Source organism: Gopherus evgoodei, chromosome 7, assembly GCF_007399415.2.
Source record: "Gopherus evgoodei ecotype Sinaloan lineage chromosome 7, rGopEvg1_v1.p, whole genome shotgun sequence".
Classification (NCBI taxonomy): Eukaryota; Metazoa; Chordata; order Testudines; family Testudinidae; genus Gopherus; species Gopherus evgoodei.
In genome coordinates, this window is record NC_044328.1 from 122249310 (window position 1) to 122267807 (window position 18498).

The window sequence follows — 18498 nt, forward strand, 5'->3', positions numbered from 1 at the left end:
CTATGGCATGTTCCAAATCCATTTCCTTTCTAAAAGGAAAGAAGACCCACAGTGTATTGTGTTGTGCTTTTGTTATATGTAAAGTAGTGAGCATAGTTCAAAAACCAAAAAAGTTGTGTCACTTAAACTGCATTGTGTTATCGTAAAATAGTGTGATCTTGATTAAAGCTCACTTTTCTGCATTATGATTAGTTTAAAAAGAAATAAATGCACTCCATTTTATTCATTGTTAAAGTTTATTCTTCACAACTCATTTTTAAAATTCTAAATGTAACTATATATTCATGAAGTCATAGGCTAGTATCTCTTCTGTAAGTGTAGCAAGAACTACTCATCAAAAGCTAAGACAGGTACTATAATAAAGAAACAAGTCATTGCTTCTTACCCTGGAATATACATGTAAAGACAAAACATCCAGTAAATACTGATCACTTGAACATTTGCATGGAATGAGGTGTTCAGACTCCTCCACAATTCATTTCGAAGAGACACCATGCGTGTGCACACACGACTACATACATGAACTCTGAAGAGGTTTTTGGGTATCTGCTATACCTGCCATGTAAATCAAGTCAGTTACGGATAAATACTTCATAAAAAGAAGGAGAGATGCAAGAGTGATAGTTACACATTATGTTAATCTGCATACGTTTTTCCATGCATATGGTTTAGGTCAAGCTGAAGTTTACTGAAGAGATTTGTAACAATAGCTCTTGAAACTAATCGCTTACATGAATTTGGAAATAGTTCTAAGAATATGCAATTTATTGTTTTTATGTCTGAAATCTAGTCCTATTTCCCCTGAACAAAGCCCCAAGTGGAATAAGTTAACAAAATGTACGTTTTAGCCAGTGTCTTTAAACTGGAAGAGAGTCAAAGCACAATTTGGACAATGAGGTAAGTCCTAAAATCTCAAGTGACATTTCTGTTTTTCAAAACACAGAACTCCAAATAAGATAATGTCCTAGCTATTCTTAAAGTCCAGTTAAAAAAAAAATATATATAAAAAAATAATCACAAAACCCCACACCTCATAAGCATGAAATTGTGGCTCTATTGAAGTCAATGGCAAAAAAAAAAAAAAAAAGCTTCCATGGACTTTGAGAGCGCGCCAAGATTTCAGAAACATTTAAGCCTCATCATAGCCTTCAGAGACACATGCGCTTCTTCTACAGAATTCAGTAAAATCTGCATAGGTGTATTGTGGGCAGAGCTGGACAAGGGTGCTATATAGTTTACATATGTTGCCCATTTAGACTTTGATCTCTTGCTGTAAGAAAATGTTACATTTCGTGAACGGACTTAGGAGCATGTGAGGTGACTTGTGTGCTCTGGTCAATTTATTCTTTCCATTTGCTACTTCAGAGGAGATGGCTTGAATATAAACCACTTGAAAAACTTAAGACAACACCCCCTTGAGGGTCTTTTAGGGGAGTTGGGCGGGGTAAGGAAATGAAAATGTGTATTGACAGAGCTTTCAGCCAGTCCTGACTTTGCCAGATTTTTGTCTGGTGACGTTGTTAGCCAACAGTAGTGCACTAAACAGCCCCCCCACCCCATACCATCCCTCCAATGAAGTGCATTATAAATACTGAGACATGACACTGGCACCAAGAACAGGTTCAGAGACTGCAATTCATGTTTGTTTCTCCCCCCATCTCCCTGCCAGAAAACAAGGCATTACAGAAAGGTGCCTCTCTCCTCCCCAGTCTTAGTGGAGCCCTGAATAACTTTGTGTACCTGTGTCTTGCCATTGTCAATCTGTACAGTACGTGCATCTCAGACAAATTGAAAGCAAGCTTTGACAAGAGTAAATAGCAACTAAATTCCTGCAACAGATAAGAATGCCATATTATGTGCCCCTTATTCCTTCACTTTAGCGATGTAATCAGCCAGTTTGTTGATGTTCTCTTCCTGCTGTTCAAGGGCATCAAGTATTATACCCATGGGGGTCTTCTTCAAACCTATTCCTTCCATTTTATTCTCCAGTTTGTTCTTTATGCTCCGAAGCCTCAGAGACGCATGGATAAATATCACTAAGAACAGAAATAAATGGGGGGCGTGTCAGTTAAACATGTAATACCTAGTTTTTTTTAGTGCTCCTCATCTGGCACTTTGATTCTGTAAATGAGCTGACATCCAAAAGTAGGAAGCTGGAAGTCTAGCACGTATGTACTGATACGGTCTGCTTAAGAAATCATGTAAGTATATGTCCTACCTCCAATACAGTTTATTGTTCTTAAAAAGGAAAACTATAGATTCCTTCAAGTTTCACTTGCTAGCAGCCTTGAAAGTCAGTTGTAGAAGAAGATTTGTTTTGGGACAATTTTTAAAACCTCAAATTTTGTATATTAAGTGAAGCCAAGCATTAATTCAGAGTGAATAGACTTGAGCTTTTAGTTCTAGTCGTGGGAAGGGGGGAGAAAAGCTATACTTACATAGTAGAGGAAATGTTATCCCAAATATGAACACCATGACACCTCCAAAATAGGATATCAAGAAGTAACTAGACAGCAGGATGGCTACCACAAATGCAGTTGGGTACTGCTTCTTGAACTTGCGAAGGATGTCTTTGTTGTGTGATGCCCACACAAAACCTGTGAACACCAGCACTACTACAGTGCCACCAAGGATCATGTTCAGTGGGCTCAGAAATCTGGGGAGAAAGAGAGGGAAAAAAAGTGTTTGAGCAACATCTTCATTTTAGAACATACAAGTTACGCATTCAGTTTGAGTGTCTCACTATTACACGAGTAGGAGGATGGAGATCGTTGACAAGGCTTATGCTTCAGTGCCTCAAAACCCTTATCAGCCAGCTTCTGACATTCACATGTCATGCTTTGTTAGCCACAAGTTGTCATGCAGAGACTGTAAGCCATTGGTAAGTGATGCACTGAATTAGTATTGTTCTTGTGTGTATTTACACACACTATTCTCCCCTGCCCTGGTTTTTGGAGGAGTTCAGTACTCATGAAAGCAAGGAACTCACATCTGGCTAAAAAAAGAGTCCTGACAGGAATCACTGTCAGCACATCTAAATGCCACCACCCATTTCCCTCCTGGGCCTTTCCTGAGCAGCATCCAACAGTAATGCCAGATGGTGTGATGGCCTAGTGCTTGCTGGGACTTGTCTTCTCCATTTGTGGTTTAAAACAGGATCTAACCTAGTCTTCAGGAGGTGAGAATGCTACTGATTACCCACTGTACTGCCTTGAGCTTCAGATAAGGTTCAGGCCAGGATGTTTTATTTACATTACCCCCACCCCCCTGACTATTATGCAGAATGGTACTTTGACTTCTATTTGTACTCTAAATCTTCAGATGTTGTAAATGTGAGAGATGCAGAGAATCAAAATCAAACCCCAAAATCAGGACAGTCTGTATCCCTAGGTAGGGCAATTACTTTTATCAGCGTGACAGGTGCAAACTGCAGGTAGGTGGTGTCTCTCAGGGTCAGAAGGAACTAGGGTCTAGGACAGAGTTGATGGACCTGTCCTCCATAAGCTTAATTCTTTTTCTGAGCCATTTACACTTTTGGCCTTCACAATGTCCCCTGGGAATGAGTTCCACAGGTTGACTGGGCATTGTGTGAAGGAGTACTTCCTTTTGGTTGTTTTTAAGCCCATAGTTAAGAACAGTTCTGTTTGTATGACCAAGATGATCCTGATTTGCCACTTTGTCAAATGGGGTTCATCCCTACTATAGCAATTCCAGTATTTCAAGCCATCGTTCATCTCAGACATAACCAGATGTAACACTAAAGTTAAGTGACCTGCCCACACTTACATCAGCAGTAAGCTTGGTGCATCCCGTTGGACAACTGCTGTAGCATATGGTAGCATTTATAGTCTGTCCTTAACATCCAACAAAAACGAAGAGCCATTTCATACACATTATCTAGTTACACTACTCTGACAAAGGGTTCTGTAGGAAAGGGGAAAAATCAATTACTTTTGTTTGAAACAACTCATCTCCAGTTTCCTCTGTAGATCAGCTGTCCCAACAAAGATGGGACAACTGGCTGAATATAAAAACCCAAATTAGCTACCCACCTGCTCCTGTTATTCACATCTGAGCTCCAGCATGGCACACAGGAACTCTGATAGGGCAGGCCTGTTTGCAATATTTGAGTCATTTGTCTTGCAGTCAGCCACAGACTATATTTAGTTTAACAGTCTCTTAAGCTTCCAGGCTGGAAAAAATGACCAGCGTTACTCCAGGCAGAAGTTATTTTAAATCTGTGCTCTGCTGCAGCAGGATTTCTGATCAGACTATATTAGTATATATATTTTTGAAGTCTAAATACACCTCCTTTCCCCCCTCCACCAGGAGGATTAACCTTGTTAACTTCTATGAGAAATGACCTGCTCTGTTTAATAGTTTGCCAGTAGCCGGTCACTAGATTTGGGTGCAGGAGGTTGTCCCCAGTTAAACATTTGTAGGAAAGTTGATATACTCTACTTCAACATTCAGAAGCTTTTATTTATTTTTCCACTTTAGAAGTTGGAAGTTTGTATAAATCACTTCCACCCACACATTAAATGGAAGAACATTTCTCTCCGTATTGACAGGTAGTTCATACCAAATCTCTACTTTACATGTTTTTTAAAGTTGTATTCTAGAGAGAGTTTGTGCAGCTGAACTTCCTCAGCTGCAAGTGATCCCACAAGACAGCTTTTCCGAGGAAAGAGTTAATCTGAAGTACATGCTTTCTGAAGTGGGATGAATTGCAAAGAGTACAAAGCAGCAGTGAGTGTAAGTATCAAATGAGATCATTCAGAGCCAGATAAAGGCAGATTAGTAGTAGTGCTGTCCAAAGAACATGAATATTCATGTGAGCCATGTGGTTCAGATTCCCCAACACTGTTGAATTCAATGTGGATGTTCTGTGTTATGCCATTTTCCCTGTATCATCATCACTGAAAGACATTTGCATTATGCAGTACTCCTTCCTGCTCCCGCAGTGCTACAACAGAATCATGCTCACAAGAAATAAGTGCCATCGGAGAGAAGGAGTAAATCCACACCTATAGGCTGAAAGTCTGTAGTTACAGGGGTGTTTGGAGGAATTGTAAGTAGCTGGGCAGAAGACACATCTGATCAGCAAGATATTAGGAGGAGGTATTGAGTTGTTGAAATCTGAATTCTAAGACACATGGCTTGCGGTTCTCACATGCTACAGGTTAGGTTTTCCTGAGGCCACACACACAATCCAATGTCTCTAAAATATAAACAGACATACCATACTACCTCTCATCGTGGTAGCATATTTCCATAATGGCCTGGTCAAGGGTGTAAATCAACATACAAAAAAGTGAAGGTGATGATATTGTGTTGAGGGTGAGCCTAGTCACAGTCACAAGGCAGTTAGCAAAAAGCTTTGCTACACAATAAGAAACAAAGGTTGCACAGAGAGGGGATAGCCCAGCTGGCTAGTTTTTCCAGCAGCTAAGAATTCAAATAGTTCTTTTGTAAGAAGATCTGGCACTAGGCATAAGCAGACTAAGCAATTGCTTAGGGCCCTCCATTAATTATTCATGTGTGGGTGGGAATATTCCTGCTGATGGCCCCCAGTGGGTTAGCACCAGCACCATTTGTAAATTAGGCATGGCAGACAGTGCTCCAGTGAGTTTGCTCTTTTACATGAGTCTAGGCCAGGGGTTTGCAACCTTTCAGAAGGGTGTGCCGAGTCTTCATTTATTCACTCTAATTTAAGGTTTCACGTGCCAGTAATACATTAACGTTTTTAGAAGGCCTCTTTCTATGTCTATAATATTTACTTTACATACAACAATAGTTTAGTTGTATAAGGTTTTTAAAATGTTTAAGAAGCTTCATTTAAAATTAAATTAAAATGCAGAGCCACCGGACCGGTGGCCAGGACCCAGTGTGAGTGCCACTGAAAATCAGCTCGTGTGCCGTCTTTGGCACGAGTGCCATAGGTTGCTTACCCTGGTCTAGGTAGAGGACAGTTCAAGAGGTGGCACTGTGTTAAACTTTTAAAGTAGGGATGCTTTAAGAACGGAGCTAGATTGAGCCTGTGCTTTATTTAGCAGCTGTCACACCTGTCAGCTTGTTTTGCTTTGCATGTGACCTTACTTCAGGAAAGTCTCTATTAAAACACTGGCAGAAGCTTTGTTTCTTATTGTGTAGCAGAGTTTTTTGCTAACTGCCTTGTGACTGTGACTAGGCTTACCCTCAACACAATATCATCATTTAGAGGGAATACATATAAGATATGCACCCTTTCTCTAGAGGCCCAAGAAAGTTATGTCTCTGTTCCCCCATGCCCACATTCCAGTAAGTGAGCAGGCATGAGTTATTTCAAGAGAGCATAAATTCAAATTCTGCCCTCAGCCACATCTATGCAATCTCACTGAAGCCAGTACAGTTTGCATAGGTTTAACTGATGCTTAAATGTACAGGACTAAATTCTGCCAAGTGGGATTGCCAGGTGTCCGACTGGAACGCCTGGTCAAAAAGGGAACCTGGCAGCTTGCCCTTAAGAGTCCAGTTGGCAGGCAGCAGGTGCCCTGCCTGCCATGGCACCACATGGCTCCCAGAAGCAGCAGCAGGTACCCCTCTGGCTCCTTAGGTGTAGGGGCAGCTAAGGGTCTCCATGCGCTGCCCCCACCCCTAGCACTGGCTCTGCAGCTCCCATTGGCCAGGAACTGCAGCTAATGGGAGCTGCAGGGGTGGCGCCTGAGGCAGCATGCAGCTGCTTGAGGTAAGTTCTGCCCAGAGCCTTCACCCCTGATACTGCACCCCCCACACACCAACCCCTTGCCCCAGCCCTGATCTCCCTCCTGCCCTCTGACTCCCTCAGTCCCAGCCTGGAGCACTCTCCTGCACCCCAAATCCCTCATCCTTGGCCCCACCCCCAAGTCTGCACCCTCAGCTGGAGTCCTCATCTCCCCTCCCCAACCCTCTGCCCCAGCCCAGAGCCCCCTCCTGCACCCTAAATGCCTCATTTCTAGCCACACCCCCTGCCCACAGCCTGTACCCCCACCCCAACCCCCTGCCTCAGCCTAGAACCTCTCACATACTCCGAACCCCTTGACTCCACCGCCCAGCCTGGACCCCCTTCCTGCACCCGAAATCCCTCATCCCTGGGCCTACCCCAGAGCTCACATCCCTAGCCAGAGCCCTTACCCCTTCCTACAACCAACCCCCACAAGCTAGCCCAGTGAAAATGAGCAAGTGAGGGAGGATGGGGAGAGCAAGGGGGGATGGAGTAAGCAGGGGGCGGTGCTTCGGAGGGGGTGGGGCAGAGGTTTTTTGATTTTGTGCAATTAGAAAGTTGACAACCCTATAAGCAAACATAATAGGGATAAGATTTCCAACCTCTATGAGTTACCACAGATGTGTTATTACTGGGTGAACTAAGTCTATTTAATATTTCAGACACTGCTAGCATCCTGAGATCTCAAAGAGCTTCACATACATGAAACAGCTACTGAAGCACCATCCAGGAATAGAAGCCAGGAGACCAGCTACCAATATTCCTCTGCTAGGGCCACTACTCACCATTTCCTCAGATGCTTCCCAAATTTTGCTGTGTCATGTAGGAGGCTAACCAGATTAAAAAATGCATCCATATTCAAAGAAACAAAAACAGAACTGCTGCACACCCTCACTGTTTTTACCCTTCCAATTGTGTGTGTGTGTTTTTTGTTTTTAAGCCCAACTCCTCCAAGCAATTAAAAATAAAGTGGCATTTTGCTGCTTTGGAGTGATCATCTTGCATAGGGAATTATTCCAACTATATCGATCAGCTAACATGGCGCGGGGGAGGGGGGAATAAAGCTGTTTTGTCAATTGATAATGACTGTGCAGTAAGTTAATGGAAGAAGAAAAGAATCAAAAGGACCAGGGAGTGGGGAGAAGAGAAGAGACTGCAGGTTAAAAAAAACAAACCACCACAACATGAGGCTGCAGGTAAGCAGACTATTAAGCCATATCAGAACAGAGAGATAAGGTGGGTGAGAGAATCTCTCTTCTTGGACCAACTCCTGTTGGTGAGCAAGACATGTTTTCAAGCTACACAGAGCTCTGTGTTGGGTCTGGGAATTTGGGATATGTACTAAGATGAAAACAAATATTCTAACTTCTTATGCTAAAGTATGTGCTGTTTGATCTTGTAGTTAGCTGTGACACTTCTTCAGATCTGGGAAGTGTACTAAGAGCTCTATGTAGCTGGAAAGCTTGTCTCTCTCACACATATAGAAGCTGGTCCACTAAAAGTTGTTACCTTACCTACCTTGTCTAATCCTGGGACCCACAGCAGATGAGGGACTCTGGGATCCCCAGCTCATTTTACACTACCAAATTTTCTAACAATTTTTACATGGTGTGAAGGCTCTAGTAGCTAAAATTTAAGTGTTTGATGTGCATGACAAAGGAGTTCCAAAATACTGTGCAAGTTTAATGGAATACACAGCGATTTGACTTTTACTAAGGCAGCATCAGTTAGGCATGGAAACCTATTAGACAAGATTTCATTCTGCCAGGGTGGGAGTCCCCCACTAGGATGCAGGGATGGTCTAGAGCAGGGATCGGTAGCCTTTCAGAAGTGGTGTGCTGAGTCTTCATTTATTCACTCTAATTTAAGGTTTTGCATGCTGGTAATACGTTTCAACATTAAGACAGTCTCTTCCTAGATGTCTATAACAGATAACTACACTATTGTTGTATGTAAAGTAAATCAGGTTTTAAAGACATTTAAGAAGCTTCATTTAAAATTAAATGAAAATGCAGAGCTCCCTGGACCGATGGCCAGGACCCGGTCAATGAGTGCCACTGAAAATCAGCTTATGTGCCACCTTTGGCATGCGTGCCATAGGTTGCCTACCCCTGGTCTAGGTATATTTGGTCCTGCCTCCACACACAGGGATGGAAGAAATGACCTCCCTGAGGTCCCTTCCCAGCCCTATATTTCTATGACTCTGACCAGAATAAAAACTAATACTGTACAATCTTCATGGTAGGACAGATCTATAGTCGAATGTTTTGGAAGATGTTTTTAGATCTTTAGAGGGTTTTTTTGCTCTGTTTGTACAGCACTTAAAACAATGGGGCCCTGTAGCTCCTGCTGAAAAACAAAACAAAGGCACAGGACAGTTAAGCACCCAATTCCTATTGATTTTGGAACCATAATCAGATATTAAATATCTTGGAATAGCTACAAGGATTCAGTGGGAGAGATATTCTTAATACGGAGCTATGTTGCTGTGTAAGTCCAGCCTTGAAAAATCAAGTTACTATAAACAATGTGTTTTAACACAGAGCAGCTCTGTGATTCATTCCCACTGGCACTTTTATTGTATACGTAAGAAACCACAATAGCCAAGAAATGTTAGCTTCTAATTTCTGGATTCACAGTTCTACTTAGTTCTGGGGGGCTCATATGAAAGTTGTTTTTTTTTTTTTTAAATGCAGTGTTGTTGTAGCCATGGTGGTCCCAGGATTTTCCTTTTTAGATGTCACACAGGAAGTGTGCACATAATAGGCTGATTACTTAGTGGCCTTTATACTTTGCCATCTGGGACCCCCCCACCTCCCCCGATAGCTTTTATGGGATAAGATTAGTGTTCAGATGGTACTGTACCCTATGTAGGTTCTCTGTATAGCTTCCCCCTAGTTTAATAGAGTAATACTGCAATTTTACAGTGTGTCCAGCATAAGGGATGCAATAGATGCAGCTCCTTATCCCAGGCAGAGGTATCCTGTACTCACTTGAGGTTTCAGAGTGGTAGCCGTGTTAGTCTATATCAGCAAAAACAATGAGGTGTCCTTGTGGCACCTTAGACTAACAAATTTGTTTGGGCATAAGCTTTCGTAGGCTAAAACCCACTTCAGCAGATGCATGGAGTAAAAACTAAAGTAGGACGGTATAAATATACAGCACATGAAAAGATGGGAGCTGCCTTACCAAGTTGAGGAATCAGTGCTAACAAGGCCAATTCAACCAGGGTGAATGTGGTGCACTCCCAATAGTTGACAAGAAGGAGTGAATATTAGAGGGAAATATTTTTCTTTTTAGTGAGCCAGCCACTCCCAGTCTTTATTCAGGCCTAATTTGATGGTGTCAAGTTTGCAAATTAATTCCAGTTCTGCAGTTTCTCGTTGAAGTCTGTATTTGAAGATTTTTTTGTTGAAGAATAGCCACTTTTAAGTCTGTTATTGAGTGTCCAGGGAGATTGAAGTGCTCTCTATGGTGGCCAGATGTCCCGATTTTGTAGGGACAGTCCCAATTTTGGGGTCTTTTTCTTACACAGGAGCCTATTACCCTCCCCCATCCTGATTTTTCACATTTGCTGTCTGGTCACCCTAGTGCTCTCCTACTGCTTTTTCAATGTTGCAATTCTTGATGTCCGATTTGTGTCCATTTAGTCTTTTGCATAGAGACTATTGGGTTTGGCCAATGTACATGGCAGAGGGACATTGCTGGCACATGACGTATCACACTGGTAGATGTGCAGGTGAACGAGCCCCTTACGGTGTGGCTGATGTGGTTAGTTCCTACAATGGTGTCCCTTGAATAGATGCATGGACAGAGTTGGCAGTGGGGTTTGTTGCAGGGATTGGTTCCTGGTTTAGTGTTTCTGTTGTGTGGTGTGTAGTTGCTGGGGAGTATTTGCTTCAGGTAGTGGGGCTGTCTGTAAGCCAGGACTGGCCTGTCTCCCAAGGTGTGACAGTGAGAGATTGTCCTCTAGAATAGGTTGTAGATCCCTGATGATGCGCTGGAGAAGTTTTAGTTGGGGGCTCTAGGTGACGGCTAGTGGCGTTCTGTTACTTTCTTTGTTGGGTCTGTCCTGTAGTAGGTGACTTCTGGGTACCCTTCTGGCTCTGTCAATCGGTTTCTTCACTTCCCCAGATGGGTATTGTAGTTTTAAGAACACTTGATAGAGACAAACACCTACAGGATCTCTGTCTGAGGGATTGGAGCAAATGCGGTTGTATCTTCGGGCTTGGCTTGTACGCCCAAATAAATAAATGTGTTAGTCTCTAAAAGGTGCCACAAGGACTCCTCATTGTTTCCACTTCAGGTTGGAAGTGCAATGAGTTTCCATCTTATTGTCAGATTCAAATTTACAACCATAAAAAGAGAGGGTTTTTATGGTTTTACTACCAATGTGTAAGACACACAGTTCCTAAGAAATGCTGATCATGTTGCCCAACATCACCACCACCACCACAGCCAAACTATTCCAGCATAGAGTATAGAAATCATACAGCCCAGGGTTACAGACACACTCAACTTGAATGAGATTAGTTAAGCTACTCTAAAACAGAGTAGACCATGGGGCTGTTGAGAGTAATAATTTTCACACACTGCAATGGCCTTTTTGCAGAATCCTGTCACTGCGGCCTTATAAAAGCTCTTGTGCAAGTTAAACCTCATCTTCAACAGGGTTTTCTAGAAGATGTAGAACCATGATACAGCACTGGATTGCTGCCCAGTGAACAGTTAAGCATGGAGAATTTAGACAAATGACTAACTATGATTTATCAGCAGGGCTTTCTTCAGTTTTCCTGCTCAGCACACTCAGTATTTGAATTGAATTGGTGAAGGCAGCCACAATCTGTCAGACATTAAAAAGGGAAGCTTTATGCAATGCACACCCAGAAGCATGGACTTTTGTTTTTCCATTAGGACTCTATCTTTGCTAAAATAAATGACAGTTTTGCTATTCCATTCAATGGCGGCAGGATCAGCACTCTTAGGATGCAAAGTCTTTATATAGTGTGGCGCATAACTCAGGAGCAAGAAGATCTCAGACTCCAGATGTGCCTTATCCTGGTGTTTTCACTTCAGGAATTATTTTTGAAAAATTAAATATCAGAACAGTTAATGTTATGGATCTGTGCACCATATCTGCTGGGGGTTTTATTGGCAGATTCAACACATACATGCAGCTGGAAATAGTGGGTAATATTCCTCCTCCCCACCCGCCCACCCGTTACAGGTGGATAATCCTTATTCTAGAACAGGGGTTCTCAAACTGGGGGTCGGGATCCCTTAGGGGGTCACGAGCCATCAATTTCCACCCCAAACTCTGCTTTGCCTCCAGCATTTATAATGATGTTAAATATATAAAGAAGTGGTTTTAATTTGGGGGGGGGAGGACACACTCAGAGACTTGCTGTGTGAAAGGGTCACCAGTACAAAAGCTTGGAAAGCCACTGTTTTAGACTGAGAATTTGAGTATTGTATATCTGTAGGGAAATGATTGAGGAGACCAAACAGCTTCAAGTTGTGGTGGCAACAACAGTTTAGTGCTTTTGAGATCCTTGGCTGAAAAGTACATTATGACTAACAGGTTATCTGCCTTTCAGAACTGAACATTTGTTAGCAACCTGAGGTAGAGAAGAACTAACACCTGGCCAACACACAAAGTTGCACTGATATACCTAACAGCAAGACATTGCACTAGTCTAAACTAAAACTACTTGTCTATTCTAGCTATGTAAGAATGTTGACAGTTAAGGGTAGACTGAAGTGAAGTAAGCCAGTGCAATTTGTGTGTTTAAAGAAGCACCAAGTAGCTTGCTCAAGGTGACAGAGCTGGGAAAACAACCCAGGAGTCCTGCCTACCAGTTCCATCTTCTAATCACTGACCATACAACACCCCTATACTTCCAGTTACCAGCAGCCTTCAAGCTTAGAGCAGGTAGAAGAAAAAAAAGGTATTCTATTCCATGCTGCCAGTTCCATAGCTAGTATGCAAAGTAAAAATATCACCCACCTGTGAAGACTACTTCACCTCTCAAAGTTAATTGATGCCAATTGAAAAAGTGTGGTGTTGACCTTCAAGGGGCTTCAGATTAGGCCCAACATGTTAAGGGCCTCAAGGAATCTGACTGGATGTAGGTTCTTTGCTTTAGCAAGTTTTCATTCTGGTTTAATGTTTTAAATTAACTATCTGGCATCTTTACAACAAGGTGGTGCCCTGGCTCACAGGCTTAAAGGCAGACCTGATTCAGACAAAAAACACATGATCCTTACCACCACCAATTCACTATTTATTTAAGTGCTCTGGATTCAGATAAGTGTTGCTGCATTAACTGCCTGGAGATGATAATTGCAAATGATTTGGTTGATAGATTAAGAGGTCCCCACACCATTATCACTTCTTTCTGCATCTGCTTTTAAAACACCTTAATTCAAAATCTTACAGCAATACTCTAGAGGGAGCCACACCAGATCCCCATTAGGAAGGGGTACAATACTTTCTCCAGGAGCAGAAGGGCAGGGCTCCATGGTGCAGTTGTCCTCAGAGTACACCAATACCTGAATGAGACCCCATGTGCAAAACAATCCTGCTCTTATCATTGGACTTCCAGAACTAACTGTTTCAGGGACTGATCCTGCTCCTCCTCAACAGACCTAGAGCCCTATCCTGACCTCAGGCACAATGGACGCAACACCATGACTGAACAAAATTGGTCCCCTGCAGTTTATGAAAAAACCACACACACAAAACCCATCAATAGCCAACCACACACCCCTTTCACTTTCTAAATTCCAACTTGCCTGATTCTGCCCTATGGCTTGTAAACCTTTAGGCAGAAAGCACATCAATGCAGAGGAAGTGGTTTTATTTTTGAAAAGAAAAGCAGAGTTATGAAGAGAGTGACAGCATCCAGTTCATAAATTCAGTGTTGTTTTTTTAAGACTGAGAAAGACATTAAATATTTTGATTGGCTGTTAAGTTTTAAACTATAGGTCTCCAAAACAAGCGCAACACACTCATACATATACACACACACACAAGCAACAGCAAACAGAGAAAGAGGGAGACTGGGGGGAGGAGCTGTTTTAGGACTCCTACTACACAACTATGCTTTCAAAAGGAAGCCACACCAGCAAGCTTTCCACTGAGTCACACCCTTTTGGTTTTGTGCCAACTATATATCAGATGAACAGAACCAACTCTTCTGGTTTAAATTCAAAAACCAAGTATGTTTGCTGCCTCCCTTAATACAGCCAAGTTCTTGCACAGTCCGTTTAGCCTACGCTGCTTATGCAGCTGTAGGCCTAACGGATACTAAAGAACAACAACTGCTGGGACTCGTGCCGCGGCCCTGATAACTGTGCGGCCTCCCCTGTAAAAGAGCAGAGCTGGAAGCACTGCGTGGGTGGGGGACAGATTGACACGGCCGTCAATAGCCTGATCCTAAATCCCACTTTATAACCGTGTCTGCTCCACCCAACAGCCCAGGAAAAAGTTGCCTCGCTAACCTCCAGGACCCAGCTGAACCCAGCCCATGCAAGTCGCAGGTGCAGGAGACCAAACCAGGGCTGCCCAGAGAATTCAAGGGGCCTGGGGCAAAGCAATTTTAGGGGCCCCTTCCATAAAGAAAAAAGTTGCAACACTATATTCTCGTAGGGGGCCCAGGGCAAATTGCCCCCCGGGCAGCCCTGGAGCAAACCCTGAGCTTCTCCTCCCGGCAGCGCAGACAGAGGAAGGAGGGGGCGCCCCTTTTGCTACCGCCCCCCCTGCGCAGAGGAGAGGCAGGCTCACCCCACGATGGAGATGACCACGGCCGCCAGCAGCAGGTAGTTGGTCTGGTAATAGAGCAGGTTGCTGACCACCCTGTTGTTCCATTTGGAAACGTCTTTGAAGTCCGGCCAGGCGAAGCGCTCGAAGCCGGGGAAGAAGTCGTCCCAGGCTCTCCGGGGTGCGACTTGCACATCCATCGCTCTCCCATCCGCTCCGTGCGCCGCGGCCCGTCAGCTGGGCAGGGCTGAAGAGCTCCCGGCAGCGAATCAGCGCCGCCGGCTGGCTCAGCTGTGCGGGCAGCGACCCCGCGCCGGCCAGGCAGAGCAGCGGGGGGGGGGTTCTTTTCCTCCCTCTTGCCTCCACTTCTTCCCTTGTGGTTTGTAGGGGGTGGGTGGCTGTAGCAACGTGAACGAGACGCGATGTGGCAAGCACACGAGAGCGGTATTTTAAATGCTACATTTTCAACAAAGGATTCTTCCCCTCCAGGTCTTTTTGTTGTTGCAAAACTGCCTTTAAAGTTAACCCCAATGAGCCTGCCGTTCAATGGATGAGATTGTAGCAGCCGGGCGAATTTCGCCAGGGGCAGAGAAGCTCAATAATTTAATAAAATCACATTAGTGAGCCTACTGGAGAATTGTTGCAGGCCTCTAACCGCTCATCAAACCCAGGAGAAATCTACAGTCAGGTCAGGTGATTAAGAGTCTAGGGATTATTGTGTACATTACTGTACTCACTGAAAACGGGGAGGGAGGAGCATTAGTTTAAAATATATATTTTTTTAATTGACGTGAATTTTTTACAAAGTATCAGTTGAATACATATAATGAATACATGGACTCAAATTAGCGTAAGATATATAAGATATTCTTATAGATAAGCTAGGAAAGTACAATTTAGATGGGGCTACTATAAGGTGGGTGCATAACTGGCTGGATAACCGTACTCAGAGAGTAGTTGTTAATGGCTCCCAATCCTGCTGGAAAGGTATAACAAGTGGGGTTCCGCAGGGTTCTGTTTTGGGACCGGTTTTGTTCAATATCTTCATCAACGATTTAGATGTTGGCATAGAAAGTACGCTTATTAAGTTTGCGGACGATACCAAACTGGGAGGGATTGCAACTGCTCTGGAGGACAGGGTCAAAATTCAAAATGATCTGGACAAATTGGAGAAATGGTCTGAGGTAAACAGGATGAAGTTCAATAAAGATAAATGCAAAGTGCTCCACTTAGGAAGGAACAATCAGTTTCACACATACAGAATGGGAAGAGACTGTCTAGGAAGGAGTATGGCAGAAAGAGATCTAGGGGTCATAGTGGACCACAAGCTTAATATGAGTGAACAGTGTGATACTGTTGCAAAAAAAGCAAACATGATTCTGGGATGCATTAACAGGTGTGTTGTAAACAAGACACGAGAAGTCATTCTTCCGCTTTACTCTGCGCTGGTTAGGCCTCAACTGGAGTATTGTGTCCAGTTCTGGGCACCGCATTTCAAGAAAGATGTGGAGAAATTGGAGAGGGTCCAGAGAAGAGCAACAAGAATGATTAAAGGTCTTGAGAACATGACCTATGAAGGAAGGCTGAAGGAATTGGGTTTGTTTAGTTTGGAAAAGAGAAGACTGAGAGGGGACCTGATATCAGTTTTCAGGTATCTAAAAGGGTGTCATCAGGAGGAGGGAGAAAACTTGTTCACCTTAGCCTCCAATGATAGAACAAGAAGCAATGGGCTTAAACTGCAGCAAGGGAGATTTAGGTTGGACATTAGGAAAAAGTTCCTAACTGTCAGGGTAGTTAAACACTGGAATAGATTGCCTAGGGAAGTTGTGGAATCTCCATCGCTGGAGATATTTAAGAGTAGGTTAGATAAATGTCTATTAGGGATGGTTTAGACAGTATTTGGTCCTGCCATGAGGGCAGGGGACTGGACTCGATGACCTCTCAAGGTCCCTTCCAGTCCTAGAGTCTATGAGTCTATGAGTCTATGAGTAAGGTGTGAAATTCTTATTATTTTTCACAAAATATTTTACACCAATGCATTTGATGTTTTATAGCACATACAGGCCACTGCCAAAAGCTTGTTCCTTTTGTTCAATAAACTGTAACTATCAAAACTGAAATTAACATGCTGTTTTAATTGAAATCACTTCATGAATTCTAGACTATTCATGCTGCAGAAATGGGCTTGAATTCAGTGCGACTCAGGTAATGATGATGGCTAGTTCCAGCCATCAGTAAGTACATCAGCAAAGGTTGATTCCATTTATCCAGTTATCTTGTTCTTTTTGAGCCTAATCCCACTTCCATTGACTTTAATGGGAGTTGGATCAGGCCTCACTTTAGCCCTGGTTTCAACAGAAATGATGCCTATGTTGTGTAGAGGGTGTTCACTAATTCTTATTTTAAATATATCAATGATCTGCGTATGCGTCTACCTGGCAGGATGCAGTTGTCAATGGGGATTCTACAATGTTGCTCAGTAGTCTTTGAGATTACTTTCCACATATGTTGTGTTTGCAGTCTTTGGACCATATCATTCCCTCTGCTTTTTGCTTTGGGATGAAAAGAATGGAAAACTTCAGTCCATTCCCTAAATTCTAATGGAGGGAGGTGAACTGCATAAACATCCTATCATACCCCATTCCATTTAACCTCACAGAAACCTCCCTATACCTAGGCATCAATATCACAACAACTAATAGGAATAAGTAACTTGACACACATGAGCAGCTCCTTTGGATACAATGGGACTACTCATATTTGTTGTTTCTCAGTCCATTAGTGTTTATCAGATTGTGCCAGCCTCTGTTCAGGCAGAAAGCCAATTACAGATAACACTGATAAGACAAAAAATACATTTCTTCTTCTAGCCTTAGTCACATCTATATGGGGTACATGCATCTGACGAAGTGGGTATTAACCCACGAAAGCTCACGCTCCAATATTTCTGTTAGTCTATAAGGTGCCACGGGACTCTTTGTTGCCATCTGTATGGGGTTGGCTCTTCAAGTCCTTCTTCATTCCAGTCTGTCTTGAAGCAGTGCTTCAGAAACTCCAAAGTTAATCAGATCCTTTTGTATGACATCCATCCATCTAGTTATTTTCCAACACTTCTCTTACTCTCCCACTTCTAAGTTAATACCCTTTCCCATATATTCTTCCAGTCTTCTTTTCACATGCCCAAACCAGCTTTTCTATAATTGATACCATCTTCACACTTCCCCTAATTAAAAAGAAAGACAAAAACTAAAACAAAAATACATAAATAAGATGTGCTGGACCGATGGCTATATGATTATTTCTCTGCAATAAGCAAGAGGCCATTTTGAAATCTGGTCTCTTGCTCTGTGAGACTGTAGTTCAAAGTGCAGTGAACACAGATTTTTCAGTCCCTGCTGGGACTCAGGAGGGTGACTCTCTCAAGTTTGGTGGTGATCTTTCAAGGCTGTATAGAAAAGTCACATATGAATTTCAGAGGAAGCTCCAGCTTTCATCAGCCTATGCTGTCCATTGTTACGGCTGTAGGAGTGAGTTATAGACTCTTGAACTGTTGCCGGCAGATAACTGCCTGAAGCCAAGGAACAGCGGGGGGGTCCGTAGCCTGGTGTGCCGCGCCAATAAACACACCAGGGTGGAGAAGCAAACCAAGTTTATTTGAGATCTCAAAGCGGTGCAGGGAGATTGACTCAGATCAAGCACACCTAAAACAAGCAGTCTGTTCCTTTATATCCATGAGAACTTTTCTCACTGACTAGCAATCCCCCATTTCCCCTCCCTCCCTCCTCCTCCTTCCTCCCCCTGTAGCAATTACGTAAGCGCAGGTGCATTAAGTAATCTTGGCCGCGGCAGCTCGTTAGTAAGTTTTCCTTCTGCAAGTTATCTTGTCCTTCTGCTAAAGGTGCACAGGCCTCATTATTTGTTTTAGACCAGTTAGAACTGTTGCAACTGATAACGGCTGTTACACCTGGCCTTTTAGGTCAATTAAAGTTCAAAC

At 43.1% G+C, this 18498-nt stretch overlaps 1 protein-coding gene across 1 annotated transcript; it reads right to left on the reverse strand.

Annotated features, from left to right (window-relative positions):
• Positions 1–222: 222 nt before the first annotated feature.
• Positions 223–14770, reverse strand: ARL6IP5 (ADP ribosylation factor like GTPase 6 interacting protein 5). The gene is made up of 3 exons (XM_030569969.1): positions 14529–14770; positions 2439–2656; positions 223–2036 (listed from the first exon to the last, which is right to left on the reverse strand). Exons 1-3 carry the CDS (start codon positions 14702–14704, stop codon positions 1864–1866), a joined length of 567 nt encoding a protein of 188 aa, XP_030425829.1. The 5' UTR covers positions 14705–14770; the 3' UTR covers positions 223–1863.
• Positions 14771–18498: the final 3728 nt, after the last annotated feature.

Excerpts from the sequence above, each read along its gene's own strand:
- ARL6IP5 (XM_030569969.1), bottom strand. The coding sequence starts at position 14,704 with ATGGATGTGCAAGTCGCACCCCGGAGAGCCTGGGACGACTTCTTCCCC. Across the intron at positions 2,657-14,528 it reads GTGGTCATCTCCATCGTGGG|ATTTCTGAGCCCACTGAACA; the intron begins GTGAGCCTGCCT and ends CTTTCTCCCCAG. Across the intron at positions 2,037-2,438 it reads GATAACATTTCCTCTACTAT|TGATATTTATCCATGCGTCT; the intron begins GTAAGTATAGCT and ends TTCTGTTCTTAG.